The sequence below is a fragment of the Sebastes umbrosus genome, chromosome 9, assembly GCF_015220745.1.
Source record: "Sebastes umbrosus isolate fSebUmb1 chromosome 9, fSebUmb1.pri, whole genome shotgun sequence".
NCBI lineage: Eukaryota > Metazoa > Chordata > Actinopteri > Perciformes > Sebastidae > Sebastes > Sebastes umbrosus.
The window spans coordinates 29722208-29746445 of record NC_051277.1 but is presented as its reverse complement, the minus strand read 5'-3'; the positions used below and the strand labels follow the sequence as shown (position 1 = coordinate 29746445).

Genomic DNA, 24238 nt, shown 5'->3' with positions numbered 1-24238 from the left:
CTATTAGTTTATACCAGAGATTAACACGCCAAGTTCACACCAGAGGGGCGAATTATTCAGTTTTCTTTCCTGGGAGTTAAAATCAAGAGTTTAACATACAAATGCTGTTGAAGTGTACTTATTATTTAGTTTTATTATTATTATTTTCACTCTTTTAAAGTGACCAGATTGCAGCAAACAAAGTCTCTGAAACTCCCCCACACTCCCCCGCTTTGGTTTTGAGATCCTCCCTTTTTTTAAGGTCTCAAGGTTGGCAAGTATGATAGAGACAGACAGACAGAACATATCAGCCTGCTGCGCAGCGCCGCAAAGCTTCAAATACCTTCAAATATTTCACATCAAAGCTTCGAAGCCCAAAAGCTGGTATTCGGGACAGCCCTAGTATCAAGTCGCTAGGTACTGTCGAGGTTGTAGCTTGCGTCTTTGTGGAACGAGGCAGCTGCAGTCAGCAACATCAAGGTGGAAGTGTTTGATACTCACAGGAGGTGTTCAGTGGTGTCTTCCTTTAAGGGAACTGAAGTTAACCAAGCAATTGATGTTAAGATGCAACATATTTTTATTTGTTTTAAAGCACTAAGTCACTGTGGAGGATTATTTGTAAAATGTAATGATGCACCCTCTCTCTCTAGTCTTGTCAATTCAGGCCCACAGGTCTGATTCAGGTATTTATTACTGGCTAACACCCCCCCATCCCCCGTAACCCTGACTGACCCTGAATGAATCCTAACGTTGATTAAAGAAGACCTCATGCGGCATTTCATTTCTGTCAATACTGCACATGTTCCAATAAATCATGAACAAGAACACTGTCTGTTAAATGTTTTATTTCCTCCCTCACAACTGTTTACTGTTATAAGGACGAAGGAAAGACATTCAGTTCCAATTAATGACAGCAGAACATCCACTATCACTGTCTGCAGTCCGTTAACTCTATATAAATTAGGGCTGTCAAAGTTAAAGGGTTAATAACGTGTTAACGCAAATTCGTTTTAACAACACTAATTTCTTTAACGCATTAACACAACTAGAGATTTTAACCTTGTGGGCTCGGTTTTAAAGCTATAATAGTCGTCATACTAGCTGGTCGTGAAGGAGGCTAAATAACACTCCAAAATTTTGACGAGGAAAAACTGGCATGGCCATTTTCAAAGGGGTCCCTTGACCTGTGACCTCAAGATATGTGAATGTAAATGGGTTCCATGGGTACCCACGAGTCTCCCCTTTACAGACATGCCCACTTTATGATAATCACATGCAGTTTGGGGCAAGTCCTAGTCAAGTCAGCACACTGACACACTGACAGCTGTTGTTGTCTGTTGGGCTGCAGTTTGACATGTTATGATTTGAGCATATTTTTTTAATGCTAAATGCAGTACCTGTGAGGGTTTCTGGACAATATCTGTCATTGTTTTGTGTTGGTAATTGATTTCCAATAATAAATATATACATGCATTTGCATAAAGCAGCATATTTACCCACTCCCATGTTGATAAGAGTATTAAATACTGACGCCACAGAATATATTCTAAATATTTAAAGCAGATTATAGGGAGGATCTACAACCTTTGAGGTTACCTTAAAAACAAATGGGAGGAGAACTAAAATAGACAAATTCCAGATTTGTCAGATACGTTTTGGAATTGTTTCAGGCATTTGTTAAATAGTGTTATTATAAACATTATTATTACTAGAGATGAGTTTATCATCTTAATATATTATCAGAAATTAGACTGTATTTTATCAATGATTTCTCCAGTTGTTGTTTTTCCAAATTAAAGTGGAGAAGAAACTAAGCTGGGAGTTTTTAGGCCTCAGTATAAATCAATTGGACTGTGGTGTCATTAATGTGTAGGAAACTTGAATCAAATATAATCAAACAAATATCATGGCACCTGCAAATGATTGACTATTTAATGTTATGGTAACCCAACATCACTGAAAATCAAGGAAGTCACATAACACATAATCATTTTAGATGTCTGATATCGTCTTTTATTGAAATCAACACCAAACCAGTCAAGTGGTAACAAATAGTGATGAGGAAAAACACTCCCAAAACAGGGAAAAAATGGAAGAAACCTCACGAAGAGCAACAGAGGAGGACTCCCTCTTCATGGATGGACAGACAGAGTCCATATGACAAAAATTGATCTGTATAATGTGAACATATATGGAGGGATGGATCCAGGAGGATGTCAAGCAGCTTCCAGGTGTCACCAAACAGATAGAGCCAGAGCAACACGACCTCCTCTCCACCATGTGACCTAGAGAGAGGACCAGATTTTGGTTTTTAGTTCACAGTTGCCTTGGTAATGTAAACGTATGCTTCCCGTGCCAATAAGCCCCTTTGGACTGAATTGAATCTATAGGGAGCGGGGGACAGGGAGACAGACGGACAGACAGAGAGAGAGACTCACTGGCTCTTCAGATAATGTTGGGGGTCTGGAAGCATTCAGGGTGCTGAGAGGGGTTCAGTTTGTTCAGTGGACTGCTGCGATGCTCGGGTGTCCCAGGATGATCAGCTGGTCCACATCAACTCTCAGATGCTCCAGGAATGCCAGAGAAACAGGAAGAGTCCTGCCCTATGAAATCAAAAACAAGTCATCACTACACTTCCTCCTTCAGGTTGACAGACATCATGATGTTCTTCCACATTTCTCCTGCAGACTCAATAATCTCTAAATAGATTAACTTTGATTTGCATTGTCACAGATTTATATATTAAAAAAAAACCTGTAGGCTGTTAAATGATGTCAACTTTAGCTTATAAACCACTTTATGTGGTCTTGTAGTCTTAGTAAGGACGGACTTACTTGGTTGACTAAATCACAGGTGACCGTCGCTCTCCAGCTCGTCTTGTGGTCGTCCATCCTTCTCATCTGGTCGGGAGGACCAACTTCTTCTTTGTCGTCAAGGAAACTGCTGGACGTACTGTGGGAAAAAAAGTAGAAAAAGACAGCTGGTACAACATTGTGAGTAATATAAATAATCATTAAAAATATGAAATAACTGATGAAAAAACACGTTATTAATAATTGGCTTACCTCTGTCTGGTTCAGGTCCTATAGTATGTAAAAAAACTCAAAGAACAACACAGTGAGTATGATAAATGCTCATTAACACGTAGAAGACCTATTAAAATACTTGTTAATGTTATTAATTATTACCATACCTTATCAGATATAGCTTATCTACTAAAATTGAAGCACAACATCAAAGAACAGAGAACCAAACCATTAAATAATTGATAAAAATGAGTGCAGGAGAAAATTGTTAATATTGTTATTATAGCCATACCTGTGTCTGCTTCAGTAAAAAGTAGAACAATTCAAAGACAAAAAGAGTGAGTAAGATAATCATTGAGTTATTAAAAAGGTGATAATAAGAGCCGTAACTTGCTTGCAAGTCTCATCACTGCTCCTCTTTGTGGAGGAGCTGAGGCCACAACTTGATGGAATTTAGTCTCCAGAGCTTTCTGCCTCTCTGAGGTCGACTCACAAAACCTCGTTGGCCTCTGAGCACTGACCTGCTGCCGGCTCTCTTCATTGCTCCTCTCTGCGGAGGAGCCGAGGCCACAAGTTGAGGGGAATGACTCCTAATGTCTCATTGGGGGACTCGAGATATTTGATTGTGGTGTATCTAATGTTGTACAAGATACTTGTTAGTAGATTGGAGAAAGTGTGAGCCAGGTTAGTATAGGTTAGAAACTGATTTGCTACACTTAGACGTTTTTTGTCTGTGTCACTAGTGTGCAGGGGGGCTGTTTGTGTTTTGATTGTATGTTTTTGGTTCTACTAAGTAGTTAATTAGTGAGGTTTTTATTTTCCATTCTGTTTCTTTGTAGTGAGATTAGTTGCATAGCTCCCATTTTTAGGAGTCCTCATTTTGTTCTATTTATTTCCTTAATTTCTAACAGCACCCGCAAGCCCCTTTTCTATTTTGTCGGCCTCACCACCTTTTGTTGTTAACAGAAAATCAAACTCCTTGTAAATAAAATAACTTAATTTACCAACAAAATCTGTTTTTTATGTTGCTTCCCTTTACCCTGGCGAGCCGGGTCGTAACAAAATAAGTATATTTCTATTTCTATGTTCATGACCAAACACTTTCCTCTCGTTTTAGCTTCCTTCTCGTCTCTGTTGAGAAGTGCACATACAGCAGTGCATCTTGTGGCTGCAGGCCTGCAAGTTGAGAGCGCAAATTCGACCAGTTAGTCAGCTGGCGTGGCTTTTTTACGTTTTGGGCGGAAGCAACAAAAATTGCGTGCTGTAAACGATAAATGTCAGTTGGGTGTTGTGAATGATTAATGGTCAACTAGTTGATCAGTTTGCGAGTGATTGACAGCAGACTCTCATAGACAGTAGCTGGACGGCAGACTCCAGGTCAGCTCTTACTGCTTGATTTCCTCCGGTCTGTGAAATCTTGCAGATGCCGTTAGGAGCACCAGAGGACAGAGGAGCATGATTTTTTTTCAGGTTACCTGTCTCATGCACTACTGTCAGGATATAGTGACCGTTTTATAAAAATAACTTTTTTTTTAATAATTTCTGCTCCATTTCTACCCACTGGAGCTTTAACAGAGGGGATGCCTCGCCGCTTTCTCCCACCACGATCAAAGTGAAGATATGCAGACAAGCCAAGGGATCAGTATGAAGTCTCGGATATTTGTGTGTCACACAAAGCTCAACTCTGGCATCTGCAGCTCATTCGGTCCTGCATGTCCCCTCACCATCCTCCTCTCTTCCATTTTATGTTGGCAGCAGGCAGCGCCCTCATGTGGCAGAGCAGAGAACTGCAGGTTACTACAACTTCCCTGGAACACCTGCAATTTCCCCCTTTTTCTTGTCTTGTTTGTTTTTGGCAAAACAGCAGCTAAACAACAACACTCCCCCCAACATCACCATCACCATCACCACCACAATGGTACCATTTGGTTTTGCAAACATTTGTTTTATTAATCCATTTGTCAGTTTGTAATATATAAATTACTTTTAAAAATGTGAGAAGCAGATGCACCTACAAGAAGGACATGGCGTGAAAACACAGGAGTTATAGAAAACCTAGACTGTGTTTACAGGAGCCATCGTAACCATCCATGTCCATTTCTCCCAGAGTCCTCTTCTGCCTCCCCATACCGTATTCATCTGGGGGGTGGGGGGGTTGGTTTCAGTTACAGAACAACTGTGGACAGGGCCTTTTTTAATGTTTAAAAAAGTTCTATGGGCATCGACCTTCCTCCATCTGCCAGCTCCCTTTCCCGTCTCTCCTGTGGCGCTCAGTCCATCCAGATCAGTGCAATGTGGGGGCGATTCACAGCAGCCATAGCCCGGGGACTGGAGGGGGTGGGAGGGGCGGGGTTGGGGAAATGGGTGTGTTGGCGGACTAAGGCATCTGGCAGCGTGTTCGCACCTCCTCCTCCTCCTCTCCTCTTCCTCCTCCTCGTATCTTCGAGTTCGAGCTCACATTTCGTTTGCCATGTCGTCGTGCTCTCCTGCCGACAGGTCGCCGTTGGCACTGATTGTGGTGTTGTTGTCTTGGTAACCGGGAGGCATGAAGGCCAGGCTGTAGGGGAAGATCTTATGGCAGGCGGGTCGGTACGCCTCGGCAGCCTTCTGCTGGCCCTCGCCCAGCTGCCCGTCACGCAGAGCCTCCAGCACCTCAGTGCAGATCTAAAGTTCACACACAAATACACAGTTAGGTTAGATGTTCTAAACCACAGACAGCAGGTGTGTGATGTCGGGTACTGTAGTTGTAAATGATCACATACCTGGATGCTCCCTCCGGACAGTGACTCGTCCAGGGCCGTAGCTATCTCACAGGCCATCTTATCAGAGGAAGGCTCCAAGTAGACCATCATTTTAGCAGCTGGGAATACAGGAAACAGAGACACTCAGGCATCAAGTCGCCTCTTCCGACATGCACCTCGTCACGCAAACCTTATGGCGATGTTACATGTTGGTCTCATGTTTGAATAAGTCACTTTTACAAAAGTCACAACATTAATCTTACTGGGTCGGACCTGTAATGTTAATATTACGGCTGCAGCAACGCACGGTCAATTGATGCAGTGTTGTTCTGTGTCCATAAAAGTAAGTACTCAATGCAGCAGAACCAGAGATAGTCTTTTTTTAGTACACATTTCCTCTTCGTCAAAACCTGGTGCCTACATTACCCACAATGCAATTGAGACCTAAAAAATAGGGAGTTTTCACAACCAAAGCAAAATTTGAGTTTCAGATGCTTGAGTATTTCTCTCTCTCCTTCTCTCACTCACTTGAAGGTCCTTTCAGACACAATGGCGACAACGCCACCACTGCGCGCTGTAATGTGCAGAGAGCGCATCTCAAACCACGTTGTGTCGCGTGTGGTTCTTTCTAAGGATGTCACGAGAACCGATCTTTCGGTACCGAGTCGATGCCAAAATTCTAAAAACGTGACGTACTCTTTTTCTTAATTTTTATTATCAGCAATGTTATAACAGCTTACTGGTAAACATAACAATAAGTTACTTTACACTTATTACATGCCATTAAAAACTGTGTGTGTGTGTTACGTATTTATCAAAATATATAAAGCATGTATTGTCAGATAACTATTTGATTAAAGTGATACTGTTGGATACTGTTTTGTTAAATTTAACTTGTGATTTCCCCCTTTTTGCAAGCAAGATTAAAATTGTTCCAATAGAAACCACTAATGAATTTAAACAAGATTTTAATGCAGACATATGCTGCAGGGACTACAAGAATCATCATATTGGTGTGACTGAATGCATCAAAGGGTTAAATCAAGCATTTATGAAGTGCTTAGAGGATATTTTTAGGCCATATCGCCCAGCCCTACGCTGGGGCCCACTGACCCCACCTCAAAACATATCTAAACAGTTTAATCATAAACTCTGGGTCCAAACTTAATGTCTCGTCAACCTTGTGCACTGCTGTACTGAATAATAACTTCATTCTTTTATAAAAATGAATTGTTAGTGGATTCACTGTAAAGGCTACCGGATGTACGCATGTAGGCGGGGGCGGAGAGAAAAAAAATACTGGGAGAATCGCAGTTGACGGTCGAAATCGGAAGCTCATTTCAATTTATTTAGGATTTAGAATCGAAATTGTGACACCCTTATTAAGTAAACAACATGCGAGTGAAGCAACAATAAGCAACATAGAGTTTTGGTTGGAGGTGTGGCTTTAACAGACAGTCCTGGGGAGTGTCAGTAAGTATGTGTGTGTGTGCTCTGCGTACCAGCCAGTCGGTGTGGGATGGAGTTGGAGTGTTGGCTCAGGTAGTTCTTGTTGAAGCTCTGAGGGTTGCTCTCTCCAAACAGCCTGGAGATCTCCTGCTTCAACACCGTCCTCACTGCCTCCGCCAAGTCAGCGCTCTCACGCACTACACACAAAGAATAAAGGACCCATATGAAGCTTTAAACAACTTAGCTCAAACTGAAGCATGTCAATCTATTGAGAAACACCTACACTTAGTAACTCCAATGTGGTTTCACACTTAGATCACACAATGTTTCAAAGTTACATGTAGAACACCTGCCCTTCATGCAACTCTGGAGCTTCTCCCCCAGTAATGTGCTATGAAACATCAGCTCAGTGTGGGTTATACTTGCCTCCTTTGAAGAAGCGCACTAGACACTGGTGCAACCACGGGTTGGAAGGCTCCATGGTTACAGCCCTCTTTATTGACTGGAGCATCAACAGGTACTTCTCTGGAGGAACGAAGAAAAACACAATGTGAGTTCAAGCAAGTAATGAGGCAGTCGCTCTTAAAATTAGGGGTGGGGGAAAAAATCGATTCACCTCTGTATTGCAATTTTTTTTTAAAAATACATTTTTTAATGCCAGAATCGATATATTTGCTTCATTTGAGTCTATGCGGAGGTAGAAGGAAGTTACCGCTTTTATTGTTGTAGTCTGAGTAACATGACATCATATCCGTTCTGTATAGAATCGCAATACATATCGAATCGGCGCCCAAGTATCGTGATAGTATCGAATAAGGAGATAGGTGTATCGTCCCAGCACTACTAAAAATAATCTTGAAAAATAGTGTGGTCAAATGCAGGCTGGCAGTATCGGTCTGACCTTTCCTGAAGTAGATCTCGAAGGCCAGAAGGTGAGTCTCAATGTTGTTGCGCACCAGGTTCTTCAGAGGGATCAGGAACTTCACTGCCTCCTCCAGAGGGTTCTCCGTCTGGCAAAAGAAGAGGAATAGTGTCCACGTTACACACTGGAACAACATTCTTTTGGATTACATTTCAATGAAGAGAGGTTCCACCTCCATTAAAAACACTTCAATATATCAGGATTCCATCTGGCAACCAGTCAGTGATTGTAATACTATACACTCTTTGTCAAATTCGGTATTCTGTATATTTACATACATACGTACTGTACACTGGTAAATAAGAGCCCACCTTGGCCAGTTTGTCTGGTATCAGCTCCTCTTTCGGTCCTCCTATCTCCTCATCATCATCCTCCTTCTTCTTCTTCTGGTTCTTTAGCTGTTTCTCCTTCTCTGCGTTCTTCTTCTCCTCTTCTAACTGGGCCTTCTTCTGGGCTCTTCGCTGTTTGTTGCGCAGTTTCTTCAGCTCCTTGTCGGTCAGATTTTCTAAAGAGAGAAAAAAACGGTAAATGGGATTTTTTTCCCCTCTAATAATAAATAGTGATACTTTGAAGACCGTACGGTCACCAAACTCTATAGCTCCTTTTGGACCGAACTGTCCGAGGACCTACGGAACCACAACTGAAAACGTTTCACTGCATCATAAGAACCGTGAAGATGAGGTACGTTTGATTGATGAAACATTAAATAACGATGATGTGGGTCCGTGTGCTGCTGGGGTCTTTTGTTGCACGTCATTCCCCATCCCTTTTTTTCTGTCATCTCTCTACTTTCAACTATTTAATAAAGGCAGAAATAAGTTTAAAAAAAAGATTGTGATGTTTGAGACACAATTTCCATACATGTGTAAACAACAGAATCTTCATGCTCTTCATTGTATTTGCAGCTAGTTATTGTACAACACACCTGTCTCACAATTCTGAAGAGATAAATACGGGATTTGCCGAAAAATATAGCCACAATCTGGACAGTTTGACTAATTACAATGAGCTTAAGTAAAAAAAGGGATTTGATAGTTTTATATAAGAATTAGAATTCCCGCCTCGTTGTCGTTTGCCTCCGCCAACCCGTCAAGTTGCAGTTTACACTCATGTCTGTCCAAAATATCATCACTTCATCATTTTATCTTATTAGACATTTGTGTGAAATTGTCATCAATAGCATATGAATTCTTGAGTTATGGCCAAAAACATGTTTTGTAAGGTCACAGTGACCTTTGACCACCAAATTCTAATCAGGTCATCCTTGAGTACAAGTGAACGTTGCCAAATTTGAAGAAATTCCCTCCGTGCGTTCCTGAGATATCACGTTCACAAGAATTGCCCAGACAGAAGGACAACCCGAAGACATTATGCAGCTGTGGCCAGAGGCATAATGTTTTCGGATTGCATTCAGTTTGTGTTAACAGTGAAATTAAATAATAAACAACTACATGCTACCTAATATGTGGAATGGACTGGGAAAATGTGATATACATCATGGGTGTAAATCCCTTTGATGATCAATAACTGATCTAAACACTTTGGGAATATTTGAAAAGCAAAAAGCCGAAATTCACAAATTCTACAGAAAATTTTGAGAGGTATTATTTGACCTAAAATAGAACTATCTGTAACACACACACACACACGGCACTGACCGTTGTCTGCCTGGCTCTCCTTGTTGTCGTCAGTCAGAGGTTTGTCGTGCAGCATCAGGTAGATCTGGATGGCAGATCGAGCGGCTTTGTAGTAAAACGGATGCTGCCGCAGTACGTCCTCCAGCTTCAGCAGGTCCACGTAGGAGCGCAACGTCATCTTCCTCATGCAGTAGGTGTGGAAGTCAAACTGGTCATCTGTGATCTCCACAAAATGCTGATGGAGGGGAGGAGGGGGAGAAAGGAGAGAGAGAGAGAGAGAGGAATGAGCCTACAAGGCTTACAGTTGAGTTAATACTGCTCTAAAACAGGAAGTGTCCTGAATCTCATTTGGATTTTATCCAGATACGGGACACTTGAAATGAAATGGGGCCAATACTGGCCAGTCTAAAAGGTGGAGGAGGCCGGAAGGTGGTGAGGGAGGGGGTTGTGGTGGTGGTGATGATAGTTGTAGAAGCTTACCCTCTCAATCTCGTGGCACTTCTTCAGGGCGTCTCCAAACTTGTTCATGGCCTTGTAGGCCAAGACACACTCTGTCTGGAACCACATGCACTGCATCTCATTCAGGTTCTCTACTGCAGACGTCCCCTCCTGAAAACACACACAAACAAACACACACACACACACTGTCAGGAAAATGACCCCACCAGTGCAAATTCACACACCGCGATACCATCTATGACCACTGGGGCACAAACAGAGTAGTGAAAATAAACTCTGTGGGGACTTTTTTTCTCAAAAGAAAACAGCACCATATCAGCAGACTGTTTTCTACTGATTGCAAAGCTCGTGCCCAACACTGTATCAGTTCATCATAAAGTGAGCATGTCTGTAAAGGGGAGACTTGTGGGTACCCACAGAACTCATTTTCATTCACATATCTTGAGGTCAGAGGTCAGAGGGACCCCTTTGAAAAAGGACATGCCGGTTTTTCCTCGCCAAAACTTGCCTAATTTTGGAATGTTATTTAGCCTCCTTCCCGATAAGCTAGCATGACATGCTTAGCTCTTCTAGTTTCATATGATATGCATCTTTCCTCTAGCTCTAAAACTGAACCTGCTACAGCCTCTGAAAGACAGTAAAGTCAGTCAGGATTGCCCACAATCCCGCGGTTCTCAGTGGGTTAAAACCTTAAACTAATCTTGTCGGTTAACAATCGGTTAACGAGAGTCGGTTATCAGTTAGAAAACAAATACAAAATTAGCATCCCCTGCTGGCAACAGAAACATGAGACACATTTTCTGTCTCTTACCCGTGTGAACTTGGAGCACATTTCCTCTGCTTCTTTGACGAGGCCAGCCTTCAGCATGTACTTGGCACACTTGGAGTTGATGAAGCGGTCAGCGGTGTCCAGGGCCTGAGCTTCATCCATCCACCGAGCTGCTTCCTTTATGTTGCCTGCGTGCTGCAGGGACAAAGACGGAGAGAGAGTTAATACTCATGATTCAGAATACAAGTTTGATCATCCAAACTTCTATCAAAGTTGCAGAGTTTATACGACACCTTGTAGATCTTGGCCTTGATGAGGAAGAGCTCGATGAGCGTAGGCGTGCTGTCTATGGCGGTGTTGATGTACTCCAGAGCGACGCTGTGCTGGTCTATGAAGTCAAAGTGCTGTGCCAGGAAATACTGTACCCACAACAGGGTGGTAGGGGGCTCCTCCTTCCCATCGTCTGCACACACGTTTTACACACAAAGTCAAATTATGAAGTTCTGCCTTTACATGTGATTTAGATGGGTTGGAGTCATAAATATAAATTTAAAATCAAACAAAAACATCGAGGCCAACGACGAGGAAAAAGAAGTAAATTCAAGACCAAGCAACACTCACCCTTTTCACTAAACATTCGGAAGGTTTTTAAACAGGTTTCATAGCCAACTACTAACTCTTCAATGATTGTAACCTGCATGAGGAGAACACAAGATAAATTGTTGTTTTATTTCAGACCAGGAATGACAAGAATTTCAATATTTTAAATTACAGCTGTCAGTCGATTAAAATATTTAATCGTGATTAATCGCACATTTTTTATCTGTTCAAAATGTAACTTAAAGGTAGATTTGTCAAGTATCTTATACTCTTATCAACATGGGAGTGGATAAATATGCTGCTTTATGCAAATGTATGTATATATTTATTATTATAAATCAATTAACAACACAAAACAATGACAGATATTGTCCAGAAACCCTCACAGGTACTGCATTTAGCATAAAACAATATGCTCAAATCATAACATGGCAAACTGCAGCCCAACAGGCAACAGCTGTCAGTGTGTCAGTGTGCTGACTTGACTATGACTTGCCCCAAACTGCATGTGATTATCATAAAGTGGGCATGTCTGTAAAGGGGAGACTCGTGGGTACCCATAGAACCCACATATTCACATATGTTGAGGTCAGAGGTCAAGGGACCCCTTTGAAAATGGCCGTGCCAGTTTTGCCTCGCCAAAATTTAGTATGTTTGTAGCGTTATTTAACCTCCTTCACTGGTCTTGGTACCAATGGATTCCTTAGGTTTTTTTAGTTTCATATGATACCAGTATCTTCACTCTAGCTTTAAAACTGAGCAGCTACAACCTCTGAAAGATTGACTGCGTTAAAGTAAATTAGTGGCGTTAAAACAAATTTGGCATTAATCGTTATTATCGTTTTAACATCTTAAACGTCACCCTGCTCACCTTTTCTTTGTCGGTGTAGAGTGATTTGAGGGTGGTGAAGACTGGTGGACAGCCTTTACTGAAGTTCATCCTCAGGTAGCTGTCCAGACATTCACGAAACTTCTCCCCTGGCCAGCACAACACACAGCAAAGGTACAGTAAAGTGAGATTTGTAGTGAGAAAGATGAGAATAATGCACATGGTTTGATTCTATACATTGTAAAAAATTAACACAATAAAACAATAAATGTCCCGTCACATTGACCTCCCTGCTCCCGGATGTCCCCGTTAGTAGGTTTCTCGTTCTGAGCTTTCACCAGCTGGAGTTTGTTTCATGAGGTAGCCAAAATACTAAATGAAACAGTTCACCGTTACCTGGTAAGTGCTGGAATCTGTGTGTTTGTCATTGTGTCAATCAATGTGTATACATCAGACCAAAGCTGCTGTGTAGCGGGTTAACCGAGGCTTTCACACTGAGATCTGAGGCACATACGATACGTGAATATTCACTGTCAGTGTGGTAAAAGGCTAAATGATGCTGGTGACAGTGACTAGCATGGCTAGCTAACGTTAGCTTGAGTAATACAGTCATACATTAACGCTATAGCGGCGTCAGACTGTCGTCTCCTGAAGGGACATAGTAAGGTATCGCGAACATTCAGGTTCAGGCAAGATCATAAAGTAATTATTAGACACGTGTATAAAACAAACGTTTGTATAACAACGTAAATATAGGAACTTCTCAAAAAAAAAAAGGTCAGCAGTCTTGACTTTAATGTGAAGTACCCGTATGTGCCGGTCTGATGTACGTCTGATTAGTGGTCCGTACTTAAATAATCTCGCATTAGCTGAGTGTGCACGTTATTTCCAGCCCCGTTCTTGCTAAGGAGCAGTTTGGTACATATACTATAGGGTGGTAAGTGGGGCATTGACATTTGCTCACTGAGCAAACTCCATCTGCTGATGAAGACGTGCAGTATATTCTGATTTCACTATTAGATAAAAAGAGCTTTGATGGAACAAACACAAACCTCACGCTGACTGCATGGTGGTGCTGCAGGCTGTACTGTGTTTACCTGGGAGGAAAGTCAGAGGCAGTCTTCGGGGAACCAGGCCTTTAGGATACTTCACCCAGGAGTCCTCATAAATCTTCTGGCGATCCTCTACACTCCCTGGACAAACACACACACAAACACACACACACCGTGTAAGGAGAAAAAGTGATCGACAGTAAACATGTCAACCCCCACTAAGACCCTTTGACCACTCAGTACCACGCTGAGTAATTATGAAACTTACAGTGTGTGTGAAGGAACAATGTGGAACGGTTTGTTGGACCACTATCTTTTAGTAAATCAAATCACTGCACTTCTCACATTTTTACATCACAGCTGATGAACACAGGCATTGAGGGATACTTTCATACTTAGTCTTAAAACAATAGTGAGGCAACAGCTTTTCATTGTTCCTGTGATACGAGCATTACCAGATCCTGTTTTAATGGGATTATAATGAAAGAGATTGGAACAAAATAACATCCCAAACTGTAGCTCTAACTAATATGAGGCTTCAGCGGTCTGAGTTCATCAAATCAAATAGGTATCATCATCTAGGGCTGTCAAAGTTAATGTGATAACTCAAATTCGTTTTAACGCCACTAATTTCTTTAATGCATTAACGCAATCGATCTTTCTGAGATTGTAGCGGGCTCTGTTTCATGGTTAGAGTGAAGATACTGGTATCACATCAAACTAGAAAACCTAAGGGATCCATTGGTCATACTAACTTGTCGCAGAAGAGGCTAAATAAACCTCCAAACCTACGCTACATTTTGGTGAGGAAAAACTGTTATGACTATTTCCAAATTTAAGCATATTTTTGTTATGCTAAATGCATTACCTATGAGGGTTTCTGGACAATATTTGTCATTGTTTTGTGTTGTTAATTGATTTCCAATAATAAATATATACATACATTTGCATAAAGCAGAATATTTGCTCACTCCCATGTTGATAAGAGTATTAAATACTTGACAAATCTCCCTTTAAGGTACATTTTAAACAGATAGAAAATGTGTGATTAATCACAATTAACTATTTGACAATCATGCAATTAATCCTGATTAAATATTTCAATCAATTGGCAGCCCTAGTGTCATCTAAAGTCACTATTCCTTCACCGTAGTTCAGCACAGAAACACAAAGAGGGAATTAAGTACTAAAAGGATGTATTCTTTTGATGATACCCACTTGATTTGCTTATCTCAGACTGTTGAAGCCCCATATTAACTTACAATTAATTATTTTGTGGATTTTGTCCCCCATTGCTTCCACTGGATGGACGTTAGGAAGGCATCTCTTAATGGTCACACCCTAAACTGGTGACATTCTGGTTCAGCCCTAATGAATAGCTACAGTAGAACTACATCAATCCATTGGATCAAGTGGACCTGAGGAGAGTGTTCACCTGGTTTCAAGGCCTTTTCCAGGCCCTGGTAGTAGGCCCAGTTCTCGGGGTTCCTCTCCTGGAGTCTCCTGTAGACCTCAGAGGCCTCCTCAGGCCTCTCCAGCTTCAGCAGCAGCTCTCCTACACACACATAAAAAAAGATTACAATGTTTTTCTGTGGTACTTTCAACATTAACTAAGCACAATGTTTGTATTATATGTTTGTCAGTCTAAATTATGAAGGGTCCCTGTTAGCCAATTCATATACTGTTGTTAGCTCGGTCAAACATTCTGTCCAGACGGAGCTGGAGAACTGACTGGACCTTTTCAGTACCTCCGCATGTACGGTGTCAGCATCAACCCACCTCTCGTCTCCTCCACAGCCAGTTTGTCACAGATCTGTTTCTCGTAGTTGTTGAGGTGATCGAGGGCCTCCTTGTTCAGGCCGGCCTCCCTCAGAACCTGGTTCTGGTACAGCAGCAGTTCACTGTACTCGTAGTCCACCTTGTCTGGCGACGTCTGGACAAACACACGAGAAAGGGATAAAAACATATAAGTGGAGCACGTTTGAGTGAACTTAAACTGATGCGAGTGTTTGAAGCTGGATGGCTCATTTTGAACTTTCAATGCACTATTTGCTAATTATAATATTTTTGTATCAATTTACAAATTTTTTCTTCTTTGTATCAAGCAGCAAAAACGGTGTAGCATAACGTGTTTGAGTTAGTTTGCTGGCATCTGCATTTGCGCCGATGGCTTTGGTCTTACCTGTTGCGTTTTGCGGAACTCCTCAACGATCTTGGCAGCCATCTCAAAGTCCTCTAACAGGTGATAGGCTACAGCATATCCGATCCACGAGGCCCGCTGGGCTGGACGGAGCTGCAGCAGCTGGTACCGAGTCTCCTGGAGAAGGAAAAGACCATCATAGCACACCAAACTGTCAGCAATAATATTTATGTTTGATTATCCCATCCACCATTGACTTGTACTGGCCTGTCAACCTCTCCTCTGTCTATCTTCAACATCAAATTTTCCACCTTGTGTAGGAGGATGGGTAACTAACTGACCCTGCACAATCTCTTGCCCACAACCCTTTAATCCCTGCGTCCCTCCATCCGGCCGGTTCTCTTTTTTACATGTGCGACCCTCACCCTGTATCCCTCCAGGTCTCTCATCTGGATCTGTAGCAGGGAGAGGTCTCGCAGGATCTGCAGGTTGTCCTTATCCCACTTCAGAGCGTTGCGGTAACACTTGATGGCCTCGTCGTACTTTTTATCCGAGCGCTGCAGCAGGCCGTACACGTGCCAGCCTGGAGGACGGGCGAGTTCAGGAAGCAAACACACACACAGACGCACTACACAGGTGTTTATATATAATTACAAATGTAACAAACACACATAAATTAAAAGACTGGAAGAATTTAAAGACCGGTTTACAGAAGCAGAAATGAAGTTAAAGTGCAAGTTTAAGGTGTTCCTCCCGTGTTAGCGTTGGTTTTCTCCGGCTTCATCCCACAGTCCAAAGACATGCTTGTTAGGTTAGTTGTTGACTCTAAATGTCCCGTAGGTGTGAATGTTAGCGTGAATGGTTGTCTGTCTCTATGTGTCTGTCCTGTGATAGTCTGGAGACCTGTCCAGGGTGTACCCCGCCTTAGCCCAATGTCAGCTGGGATCGGCTCCAGCCCCCCCCCGCGACCCCGAATGAGTTAAGCGGTTACAGATAACGGATGGATGAATGTCAAACTGATGAAATCTAAGTGCCCCGAGGGGCTGATGGAAGGATACAGACGTGGCTCTTGAGGTCGTTGCGTAGGCCTCGTCTCACCAGCTCGTAGGCTTCTTCCTTCTTGCCCAGGCAGTTGAGGGTTAAACCCTTCATGGCCAGCGTCTCTGAGGCACAAAACAGGTGTGGGGGAGGAGAGCAGTGAGACATTTAATAATAATAATAATAATACATTTTATTTATAGGCGCCTTAAGACAGTCTATACAAAATTACAGTGCAAAGAACAACAAAATTAAATTTAAATTAAATACAGATAAATGGGTACATTCATAATAAACACATTACGAAGTAATGTGAAAGGCTAAACTAAAAAGATGTGTTTTCAGTTCTGATTTAAATGAAGCAACAGATGAGCACTGGTGCGGACCCTGAGGAAGAGCATTCCAGAGGTTAGGGCCAGCCACACTGAAGACCCTGTCACCCATAGCCTGGAGGTGGGAACGGAGAGTAGATGAGCACCAGAGGAGCGCAGAGAGCGAGTCGGTATGTAGGGGTTGAGAAGATTGGATAAGTAGGAAGGGGCCAAGCCATGCAGAGATTTATAGACAAGCAGACGAACTTTGAAACAAATGCGATATTTAGGGACATAAGTTGTCAAGAATGACACAAGCCCTGTTTCCATTCAATTCAAGCAAAGTAAGTTAAGTAAACCCACGTGTGTGTGTGTGTGTGTGTGTGTGTGTGTGTGTGTGTGTGTGTGTGTAAGTAGCTTGTGTCTTACCTCCATGTTCAGCAAACTTTGGGTTGCCCAGGATCTGTTTGCAGAACTTCAGGCCGTTTCTGTACTGCTTGTGTTCGTAGCATCTCTGCAACAAAAAAGACAGCAGACTTTACATCAGGCATCTGAGGCCAACAGCCTCACACTGCTGCACTAATCCTCACAGAGCCGGGTTAAAGTGCAACAAATGTAAAGTACTGTGTTCCAGTGACCAACAGAAACAACTGGTCCTCCCTGCTACCAGCCAGCAAAGCATAACACACACACACTCTCCAAACATTGCCTTCTTGGCGGTCCAGTCAGCATGAGACTGTAGCAACTGAAGAAACAGCTTCAGACAACAACTTGAGAGAAGATGATGAAGGGCTGTGGATGAAATGCAATCAGACAGATGGATGTGACTGACTCAGACACCAGGAGCTCAGAGCCCCCCAGTAGAAATCATGCCAAACTCCCACAACAATGCACTCAGGTCCCTGACTGACAGAAGGAGAGAACACACTCCCAATACCCGAGTAGGAATAGTATCATTAGTTGTACACATTATTAGCATCATACTGCACAAAACAACAGCTTGTGTTGTGTTTAACATACGCCGAATTTAAAAGTGGCATCAAAAGACTTAGTAAACGACTTTTACTTTCACGTCCATGTTATATTATAAAGGAGAAAGAGCACCGGTACATTAATATCCAGATTACTGCATGGAGTTTGGCGGTATGTGCTGAACTGACCTGCTCCAACTAACGACAACTAGTTTGGCCTCATATACGAGAACAATGTTGACAAACTTAACAGACAGTGCAGACGAACAGGTTTCCAAGCTGTAACTAAGGTTAACTAACTAGAAAGCTAAACTCAGCTGTGCAGCTAGGTTGTGCATGCCTGTCATGTGTGCAGCAGCTTTGTCACATACTTTACATGTTTTGTTAGGCCACTGCTCAGCTAGCACACCACACTATTGTTAGTTACACGCCAACTAACTGTTGTTTACTCACTTGCACTGTTACAACAGCGTGTTAATAACAGAGACATGGTAGTTACGGTTGGTTCGGCGTACTGAATATGTTGGTTTATTCACTAGCTGCTTGCTCTGACTGCTACAACTGACGGCTACTTGGCTGCCTAGCATTACTAGCATTACTAGCATGGAGCTAACGTAGTCTCATCTCTCCTCCTACCAGGATCCTCTTGAACAGCGCGTTCTCCTTCGGCGGTAGAGTGATGGTGGGCATGTTGGTGAGCTTCCTAGGCCTCTGCCGGTTCACACATGAATAGTATCCTCCTGGGAGTCACAGATCCTGGACTGGTTTCAGTCTCTGCAGGCTCCTCTCGGTCTCTCGGTCTCTCTGTCTCTCACGTGTTGAAGCCGAGGCCCCCTAACGAGCAAAATGGCCGCTGCGCTTCTGCTTCTCCTCCGGGTCAGTCTGCTCTCTCTCTCTCTCTCTCTCTCTCTCTCTCTCTCTCTCTCTCTCTCTCTCTCTCTCTCTCTCTCTCTCTCTCTCTCTCTCTCTCTCTCTCTCTCTCTCTCTCTCTCTCTCTCTGTCTCTCTGTCTCTCTCTCTCTCTCTCTCTCTCTCTCTCTCTGTCTGAGTCTGCGTGATAGCACGGTCGAGCAGGGGACAACATGTGTATTTGGAACTAACTTGTCTTTTGACATTATTTAATTATAGAACTAATAAAATGTATGGAGGTATGTTATAAATCACAGTCTGTATTATGTTGGATGGAGAGAGTGTCAGCAGTGAGCTCACTGATTCCAGTGTGCTCTGGTTGTCTCCAAAGTTGTTCACCAAGTCCCATTGAAATTTCTATGAATTTAAACCTGCCTTGCTTAAAGGTCCCATATCATGCTCATTTTCAGGTTCATACTTGTATTTTGTGTTTCTACAAGAACATGTTTACATGCTGTAATGTTTTAAAAAAAACCTTTATTTTCCTCATACTGTCTGTCTGAATATGCCTGTATTTACCCTCTGTCTGAAACGCTCAGTTTTAGCGCATTGTGACAGAATTGCAACAGAATTGCGTTGCTAGGCAACAGCTTGGGTCCATGTGTACTTCCTGTCAGCTGATGACATTCACATACACTGCAACCAGGAATAAACTGGGACGCATTTAGAATGTTTACGTTTAAATCTGTGTTAAGGGTCTAAATATGGTATATTTGTGACATCACAAATGGACAGAAATCTGACAGCTTGTTTCAAATGAAGAGTTTCTGAATACGGGCTGTGTGTATCTCCCTGTGAATTGAGTGTTTCGATACTTTCACAGTATTTATATAGGACTTAAGCCTTCTTTATAATAAAAAATCTCACTTTTTTAAAATATGGGACCTTTAAGATCACACTTGGTAGGTAGAGTATGGAATAGTTTACCAATTATTTGGATAGGTTGTAAAAGTAGGCGCATAGATTGAGTAGGGGTTATGGCTCAAACAGCATTTTGTTTCACTAAAATCACGTGTTTAGTGTGGGGCCAAGGTCTGTACAAAAATATGATTACTTTTCCAATGGAATTTGGTGCAATACCAACTACCAAACCCATTATTAGAGGAACTTGATTTTGTAACGCATATTATGCTAAACTGGGTTATGGAGATACATTCGCCTCAAAATAGTAAAATTCCAATATTTGTTGAGTTTAGTATTACACATATTGACAATAACCTGATATTTTCAGGTGGAATTTCATTCATTTCATTCTCACTGTGCAATATCATTTTCCACTTGTGCAATTTTGTTAATAGTCTGTTTATTGTCAATACAGTATATACTGCTCCTATTTTTATACGTCCTTCTATTTAAATGGTTCATATTTTGTTACACTTTGTTTAGCTCTTTTTTTACTGTGTTAGCTGATGCATCTTGTTTTCTGCACTATCCCCTTTGCTGCTGTACACTGCACATTTCCCCACTGAGGGACTAATAAAGGAATATCTTATCTTATCTTATATTGTTTAATAACACAAAGTAAACCATGGATGTATGAAGAGAACGCAGCAGACACGTGAGGTTCTCATGAATGTTCGAGCGACTCATCGGTGATCGTGGATCATCTACTCTGTCCTTCCAGGGAGTGTAATCGACCGCGGAGTGGCAGGATCGTGAATCGGATGAAGGCTGAAGGAAGCTGTTGAAGCTAAAATGACTTTCAACCGGTTACTATCTAGAGCTGCTCTCATCAGCAGAGGTAAGACTGCGACACGATGTAATGAATTCATAGTTCTGATTATGAAATACCTGTTTTTATATATTGACATTTAACATCGTGAACGCTGTATTTATTGTGAAGCCTGACCTTAGCTTAGCTTAGCTTTAGCATCACTAGCACAGCAGTCACACACACACACACAGGTTTATCCCCTAAAGTTGTGCATTGTATGGCAGTGCTTCTTCATTTAGTTATTTTCAAATTGTTACCCACTTGTTTGCTATTATCTTCCTATAATGTTTATCTAGTGAAGTTAAGGAGTGTACTGTAATCCATGTATGAAGGGGTAACTTATCCACACCAAAGTCCTTACAGAACCTGTGCAATTTAATGTTGCCCTGCTTTTTTTTGGAAAACCCACAGTTGAAGTAAGACTTAATTTCAACTTTTTAGTGTGAGTAGGGGCCATTCTTCAATTCGGCTCTCTTCCATTAACTGGACAGTCCACAGTTACTTCTACAGTCTGCTTCCACCAAAACACACAGTAGAGAGCACTCTAAACCAATTCTAATAAATGAACATAGAGTATTATTGAAATGAAAAAGGATTCAGGGATCACATGGGTTTATAAATGGTGTCAAGTCATTTCTACTTTGTTAACAAGGGATCATTTCTTCTCACACAGATGTTGACACTTCCCTCCATGGCTTGTTTCAAGTACTGACTGCCAATACAGTGTTCTTTTTTCATTGAAAACAGTGTTGTTCTTCATACTATTTTTTGTATTTTTTTTGCAGTTGGATCCAGGTCTGCATTCACAAGCTCCAAGCCTGACACTGCTAACCCCAACTGGATTAGAGTGGGCCTTGCCTTTGGAACATCTGCTTTCCTTTGGGGCTTGGTAAATGACCACATCATTTCACACAGAACATTTTTAATTTCATATAATCTATAAAACGGATCATTTGTTGTCGGGTTGCGATGGTTAATTCACACAGGTTTTTTTTTAACCCAGTGAGTTTATCTCTATCTCTTTGTATGGAGACCAAACTCGGTTCATATGTCAAGCATGCAACTTATGTCATTGGCTAACCTATCCAGAAATGTATAGGCCTACATGTCTTTCAGCAAGATGAAAGACCATTTTCGAGAATCATGTAGCAATCAGGTGAAGATTGAGCACTTAGCACCTGATCCACCATTCAGCATTTACTGTTTCTCAAAGTGTCTACCATTATTTTACCCAGGAGAGGGCAGCAAGGGGCAACAAGTAATTTTTATTTTAAAAAACATGTTTTTTTCTATGCTGAATTTCAAGCAGAACAATGAAATCTGTCTTCAATGATCTTAGACAATAATCGTTGTGAGGCAAAGCCAGGTTAAAAGGCCTGATTTTTTTTCAGTGACATTTGGTGTGATATTGTCATCATAAAAGGAGAGTTCCTTGGGTTTCCCCAGTCTCCCATATTTGATTAATTTAGTTTTAAAGAGAAGTCTTAAGTTGCAGTTTTTGTTACTTTGTTGTTAAAATGTTATTTTATTTAATTATATGTGGCAATAAAAATATCTCACAAAGTCCTTTTGATTTAATTTATGAATTAATTTTTTAATCTGAAGAACAAACAAGCATTTATTGCAGATCTGCTAGACAGAAAGTATTTCAGATTATGGGATGTAGTTGAATATGAAGAACTTTTGATAGGGCTAGTTGGTACATTTAAATGACATGTGGTATCTGTCTTCCACCCGCAGCTCTTCAAGCAGCACAGCTCAGATGTAAACGAGTACAAAGTGAGGAATGGCCTGGAATAACCCACCACGCTGATATGTATGTGTTTGTTTGTTTAGATGATACTGGAATCAGTGCACAGTATATCATTATTTTATGATTTGATACCTGCTAGCGTTATTGGTATTCTGTCATCATAATAAAATACTAATTTCTTGTCCTTTGTAGGAGATCGTCAGGTCCCGTCTATAGGAAGCACCTATTTGTCCGTTTCTTTCTGTTTCAACTGTTCCTCACTCTGAATTCTGTGTAAAATAAAAAATGTATCATGTGAAATATACAGGAGTCATGATTATTTTGTTCACATAAATTTGCAGTTGCTGTGGTGTTGGTATTGATCAGTATATTATACATGTTTGATTTATACTTTATTCATGAACCAAATGTGTGAGATAGATTGTGTATGTTTGTTGTTCCAAACTGCTTTTCCAAAATCTCCGTATAAAAACGTGGGTTAGATCACATAGCCTTTAAAATATAAGGCCAGGATCAACATCACTCGTCTTCTGGTACTGGTTACAGTTAACTGGCAGGTCAACCATATCCAACATTAGGAATTATTGTGTTTTTGTAAACCTTGGACAGGTATGCTGTGGGTGTTTACCGCTTTTGTATAATGTTTTTATATTTATATTTTTTACTTACTCTCAAGTCTGTTTCACACCACCGTAGTCGGGGACGCAGCTGAAAGAAGGCTGAAATACTCACACATGCCATATCTTTCCTATAGAGCACATGAAGTGTAATCCATTCATCCATTACACTTCTAAAAGTTATGCTTTATACAGCACTGCCCCATCTAGACGACTATATCTGACTTTTGAGTATTCCGTTAAATGAATAAGTTTGTTAATTTACGCATTCATACATGGCATTTTTTTTTGACAGCTATTCTTCCTGCATTTTGCAGCTTCAACTGTGTTCATTTTAGTCTGGATTAAATGTTTAACTTCTTCGTATTTGTCTAATATAGTTAACTCTTCCTTTGTAAAATCTGCCGCTCTGCCTGTCTGTCTGCAAGACAGTAGACTTGTCTATGTCTGTGATTGGTCAGACGCTGCAAACACCGCCCCGTTCATGTGAACAAGCTCATAGCCAGATTGAGAAACCCTGGGTTGATTTACCGAGTTGATAACCACCGTCGTAGGACCGTTTAGCGTGATCTCGTTTGTTAGGATTAGTTAAGCCAGATAACGAGAAGATACCCTGGGTATGTTGAACTCGCTTCGTAGTACAGGCCTCAGATATTTGAGTTTCAGTACTCTAGTTTTTGGATTTTCAAGAGAGTTGTTCATGTTTACTTATATTTGTTGGACTGTCTTAGATCATAGGAATGACATGTATGGATTTTGAAAATGGGTGTAGTTCCCCTTTAAATGTTCATAATGTTGCTCTGACAGCAGTTCAGATGAATTTTAAACCAGCTTTGAAAAAAAAAACAAGAAATTGAGACTTGTGCCAAATCGTCAACATTCTAATCTGGATATCTCAGTTCTGCGTGTAGGACTACGTGTAGGACTACAGAGGCCCTGGACCCAGGTCCATTCTACCACAGGGCTCACACAAACATGTCCACACACCAAAGGCCAATTTAGAGTCTTCACATAATGTGTAACCCTATACATGCACAGGGAGAACATAAAGACCCCAGCCCAAGAATTCAAAGTTACCACTGTAGAACATGTATAGAAAACCATTGTTAATCCTCCATATTTTTTGTTAGATTATTTTACAAGTGAATGGACGGAGAGAGAGAGAAACACTACTGCCTATAGAATTAGAAAGGGTTATACAGTAGCTAACATTTATTTATTTATTTAACAGTTATCTGAGTAAGTAAAATATGAAAAATCCACAACAGCAACATTACTTTGTGCCTGAAAACACAGCCTGTAAAAGCAGAGAGAAATACAGAA

The 24238-nt window shown here is 41.4% G+C and overlaps 2 protein-coding genes and 1 long non-coding RNA gene across 5 annotated transcripts; 2 read left to right on the top strand and 1 right to left on the bottom strand.

Annotated features, from left to right (window-relative positions):
• Positions 1 to 5: 5 nt before the first annotated feature.
• Positions 6 to 804, top strand: LOC119493840. The gene is made up of 2 exons (XR_005208036.1): positions 6 to 215; positions 250 to 804. It is a non-coding gene; the product is annotated as an uncharacterized LOC119493840 (long non-coding RNA).
• Positions 805 to 4929: 4125 nt separating this feature from the next.
• On the bottom strand, positions 4930 to 18799 carry naa15a (N-alpha-acetyltransferase 15, NatA auxiliary subunit a). Of its 3 annotated transcripts, XM_037779312.1 has the most exons (20): positions 18560 to 18613; positions 17382 to 17466; positions 16662 to 16766; positions 16029 to 16186; positions 15646 to 15780; positions 15243 to 15396; positions 14899 to 15018; positions 13509 to 13604; positions 12454 to 12560; positions 11604 to 11676; positions 11276 to 11445; positions 11025 to 11177; positions 10235 to 10363; positions 9776 to 9989; positions 8429 to 8622; positions 8097 to 8205; positions 7622 to 7720; positions 7249 to 7392; positions 5768 to 5865; positions 4930 to 5669 (listed from the first exon to the last, which is right to left on the bottom strand). In XM_037779312.1, exons 1-20 carry the CDS (start codon positions 18611 to 18613, stop codon positions 5460 to 5462), a joined length of 2607 nt encoding a protein of 868 aa, XP_037635240.1. In that variant the 3' UTR covers positions 4930 to 5459. The 3 variants fall into 3 exon arrangements, 1 of the variants encoding a protein (XP_037635240.1); XR_005208034.1 differs by lacking the exons at positions 4930 to 5669; positions 5768 to 5865; positions 7249 to 7392; ... (5 more) ...; positions 11025 to 11177; positions 11276 to 11445 and having other exon boundaries at positions 12454 to 12577; positions 18560 to 18799; XR_005208035.1 differs by lacking the exons at positions 4930 to 5669; positions 5768 to 5865; positions 7249 to 7392; ... (5 more) ...; positions 11025 to 11177; positions 11276 to 11445 and having other exon boundaries at positions 12454 to 12570; positions 18560 to 18798.
• A 1624-nt stretch (positions 18800 to 20423) lies between these two features.
• Positions 20424 to 22600, top strand: ndufc1 (NADH:ubiquinone oxidoreductase subunit C1). Its single transcript, XM_037779317.1, has 4 exons — positions 20424 to 20572; positions 21331 to 21434; positions 22286 to 22361; positions 22491 to 22600. The coding sequence occupies exons 1-3, from the start codon at positions 20527 to 20529 to the stop codon at positions 22343 to 22345; spliced, it is 210 nt and encodes a 69-aa protein (XP_037635245.1). The 5' UTR covers positions 20424 to 20526; the 3' UTR covers positions 22346 to 22361; positions 22491 to 22600.
• Positions 22601 to 24238: the final 1638 nt, after the last annotated feature.